A 17,590-nucleotide genomic window follows, 5' to 3' on the forward strand; every position below is an offset into this window, starting at 1 on the left:
TAGGCCCTGCATGGAAGTGAAAATTCATACATTTGAGTCAATTTCAACAAGGCATGTGCAGGAGAATGTCTCAGTGGATTGTGCCCCATGACTCATATTTGTCTATGTCTAACTCTGCTATTCTTAATAGGTCTCCTGTTGCCAAGTTTCAGAGGTTTACCCTTTTTGTCAGGGTCTCCATAGAAAGGACTAAAATGAGTGAAGGGGCTTGAGACATTTTACTATTTGCTTCACTCCCCCATGTCCACCTGGCTCCACTCATGAAGGTCAGCCAGAGTCTTCTCCTCATACAACAGGTGACATCTTCCCATCTCACCAAGCACCGGTTAGTCTTCTGATCCCACAAGGAACTAAAAACTTCAACTGTATATTCCCACTAGATGCAGCTCCTTAGCAACCATACTTTGAGGTTGAAGAAACCTGGCAACCCTAAATGGCTTCCATAAACCTGTCCCAGGTTTCTCAGCCTCCCTCATAAAAGGGCCTCTCTTAGGATGACCATATGAAAAGGAGGACAGGGCTCCGGTATCTTTAACAGTTGCATAGAAAAGGGAATTTCAGCAGGTGTCATTTGTATATATGGAGAACCTGGTGAAATCCCCTCTTCATCACAGCAGTTAAAGCTGCAGGAGCTATACCAGAGTGACCAGATTTAAAAGAGGGCAGGGCACCTCCAGCTTTAACTGTTGTGATGAAGAGGAAATTTCACCAGGTTCTCCATATATACAAATGGCACCTGTAGAAATTCCCTTTTCAATACAACTGTTAAAGATACAGGAGCCCTGTCCTCCTTTTCATATGGTTACCCTAGTTCTAATAAATACAGGTGGGGTAGGTTAGGGAGAGAATAATTTTGTCAATTCTTCACACATGCCCCCCAAATCCTTGTAAGCTGGCCTGTGTCTTGAGTTGCAATATACATTAGGCTATTAGTTCCTCTTATTTGCTGTTTAGTTGTTTTACCTCAGCAGCCATTTAAATTTGACTGAATATTTTATAGTTGAAAGCAGCCCAAGATACTAACCTGTACCTTTGGTAGTCTCCCTCATCCTTGTCTTTGCAGACCAGTTCGTTTGGGCATGCCGTATTTCCCAGCAAACTGAGGTACTCCAAGGAAGGTACTGTATCAACCAAGTGATCCAGCAGGCTCTCCAGTTCAGTTATGTGTTGTCCAAAGTTATGGGTTAAGGATTCAATGACATTAACGGGGGAAAAGGCTTTTAAATAACCACAACTACAACACATACACCCCAATATCACACATACTATAGACAGTGCAGCATTTGGGGAAATGCAAAATTAATTGTTCCCAAGCTAAAGGGGGCTAGATCCAAGGTTTTGGCAGAATCTTGCTTGGGTTTTTCCCCTCTTCTTTTTCTTTCCTAGATGATTCTCTGCAAAATATTAAAAACTTTGACAAAATGATGGCTGTTGTATGGGGAAATGGTTAGCAATTGCTGGAGCCATGAAACTTTTCCAACATGGCAACAAGCAGTGACTTTCACAGTACATTCATCACAAAATTTAGGGACTTGCAGTCATGAGTCTCTGGTAAAGGGCCAACAGGGAAAAACAAGTTCTATAATTCTAAATGAGTAGCTGGTCATTCTAACTTTTATAAAACCAAAACTGTTTCACCAATCTTTCTGAAATTTACATGTATTTAAAAGAAATGTTGGTTTTACATAACCTGAAAATTTCAAGAAAATCGGTGAAAGATTGAGGGAAGGAGGGCAGTTTAAAGTAGAAAAGGGGGGAAATCTCTCTTACAGTGATAGCTACGAAAGGGCTAGCTAGAATGTGTGCTCTTGATTTGTGAAATAATTAAAGCCTTATTAATTAATTAATCCAGTGGTGGTGTCTTCTTCCCCTTCATGGTAGTTGGTAGAATAGCATTTTTTAAAAATTCCCCTTTGTTGATTTTTAATTAATATTTATTTATCCCATTATAATGAATATGTGTTTTTAGATTGTTGGTTGTTTTTATGCTCTTAATGATTTTAATTTTTGTGAACTGCCCAGAGAGCTTCGGCTATTGGGTGGTATAAAAATATAATAAATAAATAAATATGGTGGCCATTTTGAGGCATAGTGCATGTATGCTCCAGCTTAATCTAAACCAAGCAGGATATTGCACTATGAAAGTGGTATGAAAGCTACAGTGACCATATTTTGGAAACCAAAAAGGAGGACAGCATGGTCGGCCCCCAAAGGGGCGTGTCCACCATGTCCGGTCCCAGGGGCCATGTCCAGCACCAAGGGGGGGTGCCCACCCAAACATAGCCTTAGTCACATATCTGATTTTACAGCACACAATTGTTCATTATCAATTTTCTACAACCCCACAGTCACCTCTGCATATCATATTCTCCATCCTGTCTTCATGGTTTATCTGCTTTAGGAGATTGAGAGTTTCACTTGCATTTTCTGCCTCCTTAGGGGCAATGTAGCGTTAAGTCTTTTGAGCCTTAACTCCCAATTTTCCTGCTTGTTGGTGCTTGGTTGAAAACTGCAGAGTCTAAACATTTTTTTTAAACCATAGTTTTTGTGTGTAATGAATATATTACAGCCCATTTAGAAAAATGATTTTTAAAATGGAGTCAAATGACAACAGTCCATCTGCAATACCAAAAAGTAGAAAGGCACCACATCATGTAGTAAATTATTACACGTAGGCATAAAATGCTTAACCAAATCTTACCACAAGAACGTTGTAGTATACCACACATATGACTTCAAAGTGGAAGGAAACTGTAAAATTTGCCACTGAAATAGCTGCACGGTGACACATGCAGTCTTGGATGCCTTACATTTGAAAGTGCTTTAATGCATTCACTGCACACATATCCACAGGACAGGCTTTAGAAATTAACATCCATTTGAAGACAAGTATTCCCACAATTAGAACTGAGCTGGATTTTCCTAAGCTTGGCGTTTTGTGTACAAAAATTTTGCATATTTGAGAGGGGAGTCTAGTTCTGGGACTGCACAGTTCAGGTGTCTACTGAGCTTGTCATGCATAGCTCAGCTCCCTAGAGCCTTTAACCCTCCATCACCAAACAAAGTAACAATTTGATATTGGGATCACATATACTCCAAGAAAGCCGTACAAATAGCATACCTGCTAGAGGTTAATAAGCCTGACATCATTTGCAAATAAAAAAATAAATGTCTTTATAAAGATTTTCCCGTTTCCAGTAAAATAGTATAGTTGCACACAAGTCATTGGGGTCAATAATACCCCACAATGCAAACTACAAAAACCTACACAAATAAATGGGTTCTAAGTAATCCTGCATTTTTTAAACAAACAAAAAATGGCATCGTTAACATACATAACAATTGCACAAATCTAAGAATGCAATACTCATGAGTTGTGAACTACCACTAATAGCAGTAAGTTTCTCATTGATTGCAACCCCAGCACATGCTATCCGAGCAGCCTATGTGCATTCACCATTTTTGGGGAACACTGGGTGAATTTCTGCATCATTTATGTTTCAATGTGCCAGACAGAGTTTGTTTTTTCTTAGCTAATTTCCTGGCTACTAACACACTATTATTATTATTATTATTATTATTATTATTATTATTATTATTATATATATATATATATATATATATATATATATATATATTTATATAGCACCATCAGCGTACATGGTGCTGTACAGAGTAAAACGGGATATATATATATATATATATATATATATAGACCCCTGTAAATGTGGTGTTAGTTTATCAACCACTCTCTAGCCTATATTTTAAGGTGCCAAGGCACCCTTATATTGTTGTAGATCGCAAGCTGAATATGAGCCAACAGTGCGATATGGCTGCAAGAAAGGCAAATGCTATTTTGGGCTGCATTAATAGAAGTATAGCTTCCAAATCACGAGAGGTACTGGTTCCTCTCTATTCGGCCCTGGTTAGGCCTCATCTAGAGTATTGCGTCCAGTTCTGGGCTCCACAATTCAAGAAGGACGCAGACAAGCTGGAGCGTGTTCAGAGGAGGGCAACCAGGATGATCAGGGGTCTGGAAACAAATCCCTATGAAGAGAGACTGAAAGAACTGGGCATGTTTAGCCTGGAGAAGAGAAGATTGAGGGGAGACATGAGAGCACACTTCAAATACTTAAAAGGTTGTCACACAGAGGAGGGCCAGGATCTCTTCTCGATCCTCCCAGAGTGCAGGTCATGGAATAACGGGCTCAAGTTAAAGGAAGCCAGATTCCAGCTGGACATCAGGAAAAACTTCCTGACGGTTAGAGCAGTACGACAATGGAATCAGTTACCTAGGGAGGTTGTGGGCTCTCCCACACTAGAGTCATTCAAGAGGCAGCTGGACAACCCTCTGTCAGGGATGCTTTAGGGTGGATTCCTGCATTGAACAGGGGGTTGGACTCGATGGCCTTGTAGGCCCCTTCCAATTCTGCTATTCTATGATTCTATGTCACCATCCCAAATAAGTTTTGTTAAACATATTTGCAAGTCATATATTGCTTTATTGCGCACCTTTCATTGAACGGCAATATCTGTTTTAAAAATTATAATATTATTATATGTTATAAAACACAGTGGGAAAGTCTCACAGTTGGGCCAAAATTACCCCAAAAGCCAAATTAGTAAGTTTCATGCAAAATGAAAAAATAGTTTTGCTAGATAACAAGGAAGAATATAACTTGGGCGGGGATGTTAAAACTTCAGCTTTGTTAAAAGGTTTTGTACTCCTCCTCCTAAGTGTTTGTGGCATTATAAAGAAAAGGGAGTAATTCGTTCATGATAAAAATATACAAAATATCGCTTTTCACCCTTTATGCTTCTTACCACAGAAAACAGACAGAACATAATCTGGGTTAAGCATCTTTAGGCATGACAAGTAACTAATAATTTTAAACAGCATTTGGCAGGGCCATAGACCCCTCCACACCATAAAAGTAAAAACGTATTTTCCCCACTATATTAAGAAAGGGGGTCCTTGAAACACCACATAGTCAATCTCACCTCATCTTTTCTGAGGAGTACCTGAAACATGGTGTTGTGAAAGACTGGCAAAAAAGTTTTTTCAGTGCTGTCAGGGTGCCTTTGCCCCCAGCTGTTAATAAAGGGTTAAAAAGAAGCGAGCAAGCAAGGCATCCATCCAGTCTTTGGCACTTCCTGCTCAGCTTTATGCCTCCAGCTTTGCCTCTAGATGTACTCCAGCGGGTATATCTTACAGAAACCACATAACACCGGTCTTGAAGGAATTGCACTGGCTGCCTATACGCTTCTGGTTGGAATTCAAGGTGTTGGTAATGACGTTTAAAGCCCTAAACGGCTTGGGACCTCGATACTTGAGAGAGCGCCTCTCCTTATATATGCCTGCCCGAGACTTGAGATCTGTTGGAGGAGCCCTTCTCCACATCCCACCAGCACAACACATTCGCTATGATTGGACAAGGGAGAGGGCTTTCTCTGTGGTGGCACCCTGACTGTGGAATGCCCTCCCCTTGGAGGCCCGACTGGCGCCAACGCTGATTTTATTCCGGCTCCAAGTGAAAACATGGCTTTTTAACAAAGCTTTTAATGGTTGAATTCACTAAGTTGGCACATTGTTTTAACTGTTTTAATAGTTTTACTGCTTTTAATTTAACTTGGTTTATGGTTTAATTTGTTTTTAGCTGTGTATATTTACTGTTTTATACTGTATGCTTTTATCTGTACGCTGCCCTGAGATCTTATTGATATAGGGCAGGATATAAACATTTTAAATAAATAAATAAATAAATAAATTTTCATTCATTTATTATATTTCTAGACTGCCCCATTGCCAAAGCTCTCTGGGCAGTTCACAAAGATCCTAGATTTTGGAATTAACCCACCCACCGACCCCAGAAAGTTGAAATTAAACAGCAGAAAAATCTTAGAAAAACTGATTTTTTCTGTAGCTGTGAAATACTTACAAAGACTGCTTGGGTGTATAGAGCATTATTCTTAATAGCTTGGGTGTGTGTGTTCTGTTTATATGTTTGTATATTTTTAAGGTTGATAGTCTTTGTAAAGTGCCCATAGAGCGCTGGCTATTGTGCAGTATAGAAATGTAATTAATGAAATGAAAATTAAATTTCACGTGTTAAAAACATTTTTTTATCATCATCATTACATACATTAGCTCAACTATCCTTCAAATAAAGATGATTGGAAATCCTTAGGAAAGCTGGTATCACTACCTACATACCAGAGGTAAAAGGCGGAGGCACAGAGTTCTTCAAAGGGTCAGGCAGCAAGTGATGGTAAAGATCGTTCCCTGCCTGAGACCCTGAGGAACCACTGCCACTCAGAGAACACGCTACTCAGCTAGACAGACCAAGAGGCTAGAGGATAGTCAAGGCAGTTTGCTCTATTTCATGCCAAAGGAAGTGAGACAGGTGGCTACCAAGAGGAGGGCCTTCTCTGCTGTGGCACCCCAGCTGGGGAATGAGTTCCCTAATGAGGTTCGCCTGGCACCTACACTATATTCTTTCAGACATCAGGTGAAGACCTTTTTATTGTCTCAGTATTTTAACAGTCTATAAATTAATTTTAACTTTGCTGTTTTAAATTTGCATTTTAAATTTGTATTTCTGCACTGCTGCTGATTTTATCCTGGTTGTGGTTTTATATTGTATTTTATATTATGGTTTTATACTGTTGTTTTATATTGAGCCTCGTGTGGCAAGCAGCAGTTACTGCAGCCGAAACTCTCCCCACGGCCTGAGTTTGATCCCAGCGGAAGCTGGTTTCAGGCAGCCAGCTCAGGTCGACTCAGCCTTCCATCCTTCTGAGGTCGGTAAAATGAGTACCCAGCTAGCTGGGGGAAAGGTAACCGTGACTGGGGAAGGCAATGGCAAACCACCCCACTGCAAAGTCTGCCAAGAAAACATCAGTGAAAGCAGGCGTCCCTCTAGGAGTCAGCAATGACTCAAGTGCTTGCACGAGAGGTTCCTTTCCGATCCTTTTTTTAAATACTTTGAATGGTTTTAATTTTTGTGAACTACTCAGAGTGCTTCGGCTATTGGGTGGTATAGAAATGCAATAAATAAATAAATAAATATTTCTGTAATGCTACTTGTCCAAAGCAATCCAGTGGGTTCATGACTGGGGTGAGATCTGAATCAAGGATGTCTCAGCTCATGGAGTTAGCCAAAATGCTACACAAGGTAGCATCATCATCATCATCATCATCATCATCATCATAATAGACATATTGATTTGAAAATCTTTGAACGCTTTCTATCAAGTCATCTTTATCTTAATTTGCATCTAGTTGAGTACATACAAGGACAACTCTTTTTCTAAAAATAATAATAATGGAACAAATTGCTGGTTTAAACCAACAAGTCACTCTTTTACTCATTCATGCCTAGAGTTGTGTACCACAATTATTATGTGGTTATCTTAAATGTTCAGGTCTCTTATGTTGCTTGTCCCGACTTTGATTTATGTTTTCCTGTTATCTTTGTTATCTCTTGCAGATGAAATATATCCCATTGCTTCACCTCAATAACGGAAGGGCAGTGGCATCACCACAGGATAGAAACAGAACTTTTGCCCTTGAAGACCTTCCCCTCACGATGTGTATTCCAATTTACATCTTATTTGCAGTAGCCAAACAAATAGCCCAGCAAGTAAAGTTGGAAAGCTATATATAAAAAAGACCTATATGGTAGGTTTGTAGTGAGTTGTTGTTGTTGTTGTTGTTGTTGTTGTTGTTAATATTATTATTAGTTATTGTTATTTTCCAGATACTGGGCAAAACTATATGTGGTGCATGAGACATGAAGTGACCCAATTGTTCTTTTTTTCACTTCTGTTCACCTAGAAGGGCTCCAAATGTGGTCAGAGCAGCAGTGGGCTGGAGAGGGTTCTTCACCCTTTCTCCATGGTCCATTTTTTTCTGAGAAAAATTGCCCCTCCCAAGCTGCTCTTTCACTCATATGGGGGGGAAATACTGGACCCACATCTTTTTCCATACAGGGAGAAAAGCGGCTTGGGAGGGTGGTCTTTAGCGTACCGTCTGTGGGGAAAAGGTTAAGCAGCCCTTCACTTAGTGGTTTCTCTATGAAATTTGTAGCCTCCTGCTGCCATATCTATATATATAAAACGCTTAGGTACTGTATGTTTCTGTAAAGGCTTCAGCTGTTACAGGTTGCTAAGCAACAGTAACAACGTGTAACGTCAGCTGATGCAGGTTGCTAAGCCCCTCCCCCGACTCCTCCGGGCTTTCCAAGGTAACGCTACCCCCCTTTCTGCCTCTTCGCTTCCCTCCATGAAGGGGGCAGCGCCATGGTCCGGAGCATGAGTGAGGCACGGCCGGGGCTCTTGGCGGCTGGGTGGGAGGTGGCTAGCCTGCTGCAAGCCAAGGCCCTGGCCTAATCTCATGCGAGCTGGGTGGGCGGCCCAAGGCTGACAGGAACCCTGGGGAGAGGGGGACATGTACTCCCCTCCCAGGTCTGCCAGAAGGCGCTTTATCGGCGGCCTCCAAGCAGCCCCCGCCCCCGTGATGATATTTAATTAATAAACTTTAAGATATGCTACAACGGCGTATGTTATGCCGGGTACAGCTAATTCAAATAAAAAAAAGTCAAGGAACACTTCATGTGCTTCCTGCATCCTGTCTAATGTGGCCCACTTTATATCCCCTTCTTATGGCTTTATTGACAAGGTTTTATGCTCACATACAAACGTGCCATCAGATAAATCCTAAAACTCATTTTCCCTCTTGCCTGTAAATCCCCCTTCAGAACCAAACAAGGAGAGAACAACCATTTCTGTGGAAGCTCCAATGAGCAAAGTACTATTAAAACAGATCCTTGGCGCCCACTTGTATACCAAACCTGTTATACAATCTAACAAATTTTCACTGACGTGCAAAATACCTAAGAGCCAGCCCCCAAAGTTTCAAATCTTTTTTTAAAAAAGCAACAACACATCTATCAAGTGCTACTTATCTTACTTGGTGATTCCACATGGCAACTTGCATGAGTATGACAAATAGGAACTTTAATCTGTGTGTATCTAAGTCACTCTTGGCCCATCAAGTTTGTCAAAGGGACAGAGGACTAAGCATCCCAGAGGGCTCCTGTGTCCCTTCTCCCCTGTTGGACTGGGAGTTAGGAGATCCGGGTTCTAGTCCCCACTCGGCCATGGAAACCCACTAGGTGACTTTGGGCCAGTCACAGACTCTCAGCCCAACCTACCTCACAGGGTTGTTGTTGTGAGGATAAAAATGTAGAGGAGGGGGCGGAGCCAGCGACAACATGGACCAGTAGGGCATTTCTTTGCTCTAGGACGGTGAGTCCGAATAATCTTATCATCTAAAGTAAATGGGCTAAAAGTGGCGAAGAAGTGTTTGGGAAGCTCTGGGCGAAAGACGGGGGGGAAGATTGAACTGTTTTAGTATGGGAAACTGGACAATTATGCTGTAGAAAAGTGGGGGCCTAGAGAAGCCGATCTCTCTGAGAACTCTCTCTGACGGAGTGTGTTATTTTGGAATGAAAAACTTGTTGGAAGAAAGCCAGCGTCAGGAGAGTGATTGATGGTGATAACCCCACTTCAGTAACTACTGTTTAATTACGGCAATAAATCCCCCGCCAGAGTGCTCAGTTGCGAAACGGCAATTGTTTTTGTTAAAAGTGAAAGTAAGAGAGTAGCCCGAAAAAATAAGGATAAAATCCAATCTATGCCACCAAAAAAGAAACAAGTCGGTAAATCTAAGTAGCAGAGAAAGCACCCTTCAAATAACACCGCTTTGCGTCTCCAAAAATTAACTGATTCTGACGGAGATAGCGAACAAAGTGAAGGAGAGTCAGAAATGGCCGCGAAAGCTGGCATGGAGCCAGACTCACAGCCTGCGACTGTTGCGGAACTCAGAGAATTGTTGAAAGGCACAAAAGAAGCAATTTTTGGGAGAATTGATGAACAAGCTGAAAAATAAATAAGCATGTGGATCAATTAGCTACAGAGATTGCTAAGAATGATAAGCAAATAAAGTCTCTTAAAACAGAAGTGGATCAGATGGGAAAGCAAATGCAACAGCTGCAGGAAAAGCATGAGTTGGAATTTAATGAGCACGAGAAGAGACTGATTTCTCTGGAGGATCAAAACAGAAGATCGTCAGTTCGTCTTCGTAATTTTGTGGAGAAGCAAGGGGAGGACCTCAGAAAGATCTTGCCACGTTGGCCTAAAGAACTGGTCCCAACCCTGGGAATTGGAGAAGAGGATGTGGAGCGTGTTCACAGGGTTGGAGGCTTTAGACGTGGTTCAAATCCAAGAGATATCCTGCTGAAATTTTCAAATTACTTCAAAAAAGAGCAGCTTATGGGTGAGCTGAGATCATTGGGGGAGCTGAAGTTTCAAGGAGTTACAGTTCAAGTTTACAATGATCTTTGTCAACAAACTATAAATTGGAGGTGCAGTGTCAAGCCGATAACAAAGGAGGTCAAGATAAGATCGATAAACTATGCTTGGGGCTACCTGGTTTTTCTGCGGTTTACGTATAAGGGGAAACATTATAAGGTTTCCTCTTTGCAGCAAGGGATGGAGTTACTCCAAAGTTTAGATCTGGGTCCCCGAGATGGCGATGGTGCTGTTTCAAAGGCTGATGACGGCGGAGAAGGAGGAGCTGCAGTTGGTGGGAAGTAAATTGGACAACACTGAGATGATAAGCAGTATTGAATTAATTAGAAGCCTTACTGGTTCTAGATAGCTGGCTTTATCCCCCCCAAGGGTTAATAATTAATGGCCGGAGTGCTAGACTGCCGGGGATTTAGTGGGGGGAAAAGATATGGGAGGGAGGAGTATGGTTGGGTGGGAGGGAGGGATTTGAAAGGGGTTTTATGTTTTTATGTATGTAAATTTGAGTTTCAGTGCACAAGGGATCGGAAAGAACATCAAAGAACTAAGTACGGATAAGAAAATAAAAATATCAACGCTCAATGTCAAGGGTCTGGGGGCAGTCGTGAAAAGGAGGAGAATTGAACAATTGCTAAATAGAGAAGGTTCTGATATTATTTTTTTGCAGGAAACGCACCAATGTAATGATGGGGTAAATGAAATTCGTCTGAAATGGTCAGTCTATTATGAAAAGTCGTTGGAGACTTAAAAAAAATGGAGTGGCCATTTTGATTTCAAAAAGAAGTGGATTTACCCTGAAGAATATTAAAAAGGATGGGAAAGGTAGATATCTTTTGATAAAAGGTCAAATTGAAGGTAAAATAGATACTTTGATTAATGTCTATGCACCAAATGACAGAAAGAGAATTTTATGAGGAGTTATTTAGAGAAATAGAAGAATTTAAGGAGGGATATGTTATTTTGGCTGGAGATTTTAATATGGTTATGTACAATAGCGTTGACAGGTCAAACCCCACTAGTGCAGAAAAGAGGAATAACATTACTATGTTAAACAAAATAATTAAAGAAAAGGATTTTGTTGACGGGTGGCGATTTCTTATGGGGGCGGATCCTGGCTTTACTTACTATTCTCCAGTCCATCATACGTATTCTAGGATAGATCATATCTTTGTCTCTAGAGAGTTTGCAACTAAGGTATGTAAAATGGAATTAGGGGTAATTAGAGTAACAGATCATGCATTGGTAAGTTTAGATTTCACAGTTAGAAAGAACTATAGAGAAGCGTTAAGGTGGAGACTGAATACAAAGATATTTAAATATAGCAAAGTGGTTGAAAAAATGCAAGAGGAATTGTCAGAAACCTGGGAAATAAATGAAAAGGGAGGAACGACGGCGGCAGTTGTTTGGGATACCATGAAGGCTGTAACAAGGGGGATTTGTATTAGGGAAACATGTAGCTTAAAGAGGCAACAGGTTGCACTGCAGGAAAGGTTAGAGCAAGAGATAAAAAATTTGGAGAAAAATTATTGGCAAACTAAAAATAAACATAATTTAATAGATATACAAGCAAAGAAGAAAGAATTAGAGAATATAAATTTAGAAGAAGTTCAGAAAAATTTAATTTACATGAAAAGAGAATATTTCCAAAATAGTAATAAAAATTCTAGAATGCTTGCTAGACTCACACAAAAGGAAAAAGCCAAGAATGGGATAGGAATAGTGAAAGATAAGCAAGGGAATTATTGTCACATAATGAAGGATAAAATAAAAAAATTCAGGAATTTTACGAAGAATTATATAAGGAAAAAGATAAAAAGAAGAGGATGGAAGTGTATGTGGAAAAATATATAAAGAAGGGATTGGAAAAAGAGCATAAAGAATTAATGGAAAAAACTATATCTCAAAGTGAAATAGAAGAGGTTATAGAGAAGTTGAAAGTGGGTATATCACCTGGGGTAGACGGTCTAGGATCAGAGTATTATAAAGTTTTTAAATCATTATTCGTGCCAAAATTATTGAAATTATATAATACCATATTGGAAGGAGAGAGGACTCTGGAATCATGGGAGCATTCGTTAATAATTTTAATTCCGAAACCAGATAAGGATTTGACTCTCCCTGATTCGTATAGACCAATCTCGTTAATAAATCAAGATGCTAAAAAAATTTCAACTATTTTGGCAAAACGATTAAATAAATTCATAGCTAAATATATAGGGGAAGACCAATGTGGATTTATAGCAGGTAGACAAATGCATAATTTAGTGGGAAGAGTCTTAAATGCAATACAGGGGATAAAAAAGTTAAAGATTAAAGCGGGAATTTTAGCACTGGATAGTTTTAAGGCTTTTGATTGTGTGAGTTGGCAAGCATTAAAGATGGTTTTAAATAAAATAGGATTTGGAAATAAATTTAAAGCTATAATAGAACAGTTATACTCCCAAAATACAGCCGTAGTGGCAGTAAATGATGGAGTTACAGATAAGATACAACTAGCTAGAGGGACAAGACAAGGATGTCCACTCTCACCTGTCCTGTTTGTATTGGTGATGGAATTATTGGCAAACGCAATAAGAGATGATGGGGAGATAGAAGGGATAGATGGAATTAAAAAAATAAAACTGAACATGTTTGCGGATGATACATTGTTAACTATCAAAAATCCAGTAGGAAAGATGGAAAGAATTAAACAGCAGTTGAAAGAATTTGAAGAAATTACTGGGTTAAGAATAAACTGGGCAAAATCAGAGTTGATGTTATTTAATTATACTAAAAAGGAGGAGAAGGAATGGGAAGGAAAAGAAACAGAAATGAGAATTAAAGAACAGATTAGATATTTGGGAATTAAAATTACTAAAAATTTAGAAAATTTAGAAAAAGAGAATTTAAGTGGTCTGAAAAAAGAGATTTTAGTAAAATTGAAAAAATATAAAAGATTGAACCGATCGTGGTTTGGAAGAATAGCATTAATAAAGATGAAGATTTTACCAAAGATTAATTTTGTTTTTAGGATGCTACCAATAAAAATCTCAGATTTAGAGTTAAAAAGTTGGCAGAATATTATAAATAATTATTGTAATATGGAAAAGAAAGCCAGGATAAATAAGAGTAAATGGTATTTAAGCCAAAAAAAGGGAGGATTGGGACTCCCAAACATCAACTTATACTATGTAGCAAATAGGTTAAGACATATTGTAGAAGCAATTTTAGGAGTAGGAGATTTAGATTGGATGGAGGATAAAACCATAAGCAATATAGAATTAAATCTGGATAATGTATTCTTTAAGGAAGGAGGTAAAAAATGGGTTGAAAATTTAGGTAATCCGCTCTTGAAGTTCCATTGGGAAATTTGGAGCAAATATAAAAAGGAGTTGCTTCTGAGCAGCTCCCCTTTAACACCGGTAATAATGTTAAAGAATTTCCCTGAAGAATTAAAGAATAGATTAAACAAAGTTTTAATAGAGAAAAATAAAATGAAATTAAGAGAATGGTTAAGAGGGATGAATACAAGAGAAGAGATGGAAGAGGTTCTTAGAGATAGAAAATTAACTTGGTTAAATTATTGGCAATTGGAACAATGGACTAAAAATTGGGTAAGGGAAAATGGAGAGTGTAGAGAGATGTCGAAGTTTGAGAAATTAATTGATAAAAAAGAAATTGATAAGGGAGAAATTACAGTGACAAAAGGTTTAATGAGTCAAATATATAGTATATTACTTGAGAAAGGGTCGATGGATAGTGTGGGGAAATCGGTTTGGGAGACAGATCTGAAGATACAGATAGGACAGCAGAGTTGGGAAGGACTCTGGAGACAAAGAGTGTTGAGAAATACGTCAGTGAGAATAAAGGAGAATTATTATAAAATTATATGGAGGTGGTACCTAACCCCGGTTAGATTAAATAAGATAAATAATCAGCATTCAGCAAATTGTTGGAGAGGCTGTGGTGAAAAAGGAACATATTTACATATGTGGTGGGAATGTAAATATGTGCAAAAGTTGTGGAAGATGGTGTTCTCTGAGATTGAAGGAATTGTTGGAATGAAAATAGAAGAAACACCAAGAGTTGCATTACTCTCACTACAAGAAGATTTTAAATGTAGTAAAGAAATCAAGGAATTGATAACGAATTTGCTGACTGCAGCAAAGTTGATTGTAGCTAGGAACTGGAAGATTCAAGTTGATTATTGTATTGAAGAGTGGTATAAAGAAGTATGGGAGATTGCTATTAATGATAAATTGACATGTAATATTAAAGTGAGAAGAGGTATAGCAAAAACGAATGATTTTGAGGGAATTTGGAAACAGTTCCTAATATTTGTGTTGTCTAAGGGAAGTGGGAAACCACCAGCAGAAGAAACTATGAGATTTTGGAAACAGAAATAAGGTCCCGAGGTGGGGGGTGCACTTTTAGGTTAAGTTTGATTATGTTAAAAAGATTAAGCGAGGATATGTGATATTAATGTGATGTAATATTATTGTATTATGTTGTTTTTCTTTTAATTGTATTGATGTATGTTTAAGTATTGAAAAATAAAAAAAAAATTTAAAAAATGTAGAGGAGGAGGATTATGTATGCCGCTTTGGGTTGTTGGAGGAAAAAAAGGCCGGATATAAATGCAAAAATAAATAAATAAATCTTACAAGAACTGGGGATAGGATGGTGCAAGACATTTTGCTGCCCAAGTCAAGATGCACAGTATGCAGAGCAAGTCATGATATTTTGAGACCTGAGGTAGAAAATCCATAAGCACTTCTCCCCCTCCCTGACACTAAAAGCACAATTATCATCGTCATCATCAATGTGTGGCCCTTCCATTACACCCAAAATCAGCCACCTGAGGTAGTCACCTCTCTGCCCACATCCACATAGCTCAGCCATGTAAACAAGGCACTGTTTCAGCAGTCTCCCAACTGCTCCTAATTCACCCACCATACTAAACCTCTGTTCTTCAATGAAGCATCCATAACAGTGGCTCCAAGAATTGCTCCCCAGAACAGCCACTATAGGATTGCTACTAGGCTGAAAAGTTGAAAGGCAGGCAAGTGGGAAGGATATCCTCTCATTTTCCCCATCAATCAATTCTTTAAGACCTTCTACAGGATTCACAGACTGAAAGTTTGGTAGGGCTCAGAGACTGTCACTTCTAGCCCATATAGACTTGATATTAGAAGACTATGGAGGTGTACAAAGATGGTCCTGTCCCTTTTAGAAAGGGAGAACTCTGCAGATGTCCCAAAAATGTAAAGTAAAAAAAATAGCTTAAAAGATTCAGATTATCAGATATTTCTCATCACGCCTTCCTTTAATGCCATCTTGCCCAATAATAATTCATTTGGCAATGATAAAACCAAGTAGATCAGACAAGCATTCTGTTAGGGCACTGACTGTGTGATCAAGACCTTGCCCAATAATCTTCCATAAAGCACAGGATTTACATGGCAAATCCGCTGGGATCTATTGGCAAGCACTTTGGAAGTACACATTTTGAAAACCACTGGTGTAAAATTAAACATCCTACAGCAAAATAATGTAAGAGAACATGGTTTGCACGACACCACAACCTACAGTGGGTTGTCACTGTTGCTTGTTTCAGAGTGGCTTTTTGGGTTGTCTGAACCTGGCACAATGGCTTAAGTATGGTTTGTTAACCATGCACAAGCCATCCTGAGAACCGATGGGTTGTTACTCCGAGTGGCTTTTTTTCAGAGGGGCTTGTCATAATGGGTGAACCCGGCAGCATGGGTTCTGCATAGTTTGTTTGAAAGGGCTCCAGAGATGCGTGGCAAGAGCACCAAAAAACCCAACCGCTCCCCACAGTTCAGCACTTTATCCCTTTGTGAGCCATGATAGTACAGCTATGCATGGTAAACTTAGCTCTAGATAAAAGTGATTTTGAAAAGGGAGGCAGTCAAACTTTCCCCCTTTTTGTTTTTATGCCAAAATTCTGCCCCCTGTGGGGGAGGAGGTTAAAAAAGAAAAAAAAGGGGGCTCAATTCTTTTTCCTTTTTTATCCTCCACCCATGTGTGTGTAGGGTGGGGGAGGATTTCAGCATGAAAACAAAAAGGGGGGAGCTTTAAAAAAAACCTCCTGAATTGGGGCTGCATGCATTTACCTAGAGGTACATCAATCAGATTTACATGTATAGCTTTACTAGGAAGAGGAATGTGGCTTTCCCCCCTGCATGTTAAAGAACGAAAATAAATAAAAAGCTCAAGCAAGTCATCCTAAAAAGTAAGGTAAGCCCCCCCATCCTTCTGAAGGTTAAAACCACAGACTTTTTGTGTCTTACCACACATAAGGAACCGCGTGTGGCGCAGAATGGTAAGCGGCAGTTACTGTAGCCGAAACTGGCTTGGGACCACAATACCTGATGGAACGCCTCTCCCGACATGAACCTACCCGTACGCTGCGCTCAACATCTAAGGTCCTCCTCCGAGTGCCTGCTCCGAGGGAAGCTCGGAGGATGGCAACAAGGGAGAGGGCCTTTTCGGTGGTGGCCCCCCGACTGTGGAATGATCTCCCCGATGAGGCTCGCCTGGCGCCAACATTGTTATCTTTTCGGCGCCAGGTCAAGACTTTTCTCTTCTCCCAGGCATTTTTAACAGCATTTTAACAGCATTTAACAACGTTAAGTTTGTTTTTAATGGACCCCACAATTGTTGTTTTTAAATGGATACTGTTGTTTTTATACTGTTTTTTATGTGTGTGTGTGTGTTTTAAATTGTATACTTTTAATGTTTACTATTTTTAAATGTTGTAAACCGCCCAGAGAGCTTCGGCTGTGGGGCGGTATATAAATGTAATTAAATAAATAAATAAATAAATAAATAAACTCTTGCCACGGCCTGAGTTCAATCGCAGTGGAAGCTGGTTCTCAGGCAGCCGGTTCAGGTCGACTCAGCCTTCCATCCTTCCGAGGTTGGTAAAATGAGTACCCGGCTAGCTGGGGGAAAGGTAACTGCGACTGGGGAAAGCAACGGCAAACCACCCCGCTACAAAGTCTGCCAAGAAAACATCAGCGAAAGCAGGCGTCCCTCTAGGAGTCAGTAATGAGATTACTTTGCACGAGAGCACGATTACTTTGCTTTGCACAAGAGGTTCCTAGAATCATAGAATCATAGAATAGCAGAGTTGGAAGGGATCTACAAGGCCATCTAGTCCAACCCCCTGCTCAATGCAGGAATCCACCCTAAAGCATCCCCGACAGATGCTTGT

At 39.7% G+C, this 17,590-nt stretch overlaps 1 protein-coding gene across 1 annotated transcript in view; it reads right to left on the reverse strand.

The window, feature by feature from the left end:
- The window catches only part of LRMDA (leucine rich melanocyte differentiation associated), a 1,143,906-nt gene that overhangs the window by 521,021 nt on the left and 605,295 nt on the right, over positions 1–17,590 (reverse strand). The window contains exon 4 of the mRNA XM_063133299.1: positions 1,025–1,159. Coding sequence (XP_062989369.1) covers positions 1,025–1,159 — 135 coding nt within the window. The remainder of the gene's footprint in view (positions 1–1,024; positions 1,160–17,590) is intronic.

This window comes from Elgaria multicarinata, chromosome 8 (assembly GCF_023053635.1).
Source record: "Elgaria multicarinata webbii isolate HBS135686 ecotype San Diego chromosome 8, rElgMul1.1.pri, whole genome shotgun sequence".
NCBI lineage: Eukaryota > Metazoa > Chordata > Lepidosauria > Squamata > Anguidae > Elgaria > Elgaria multicarinata.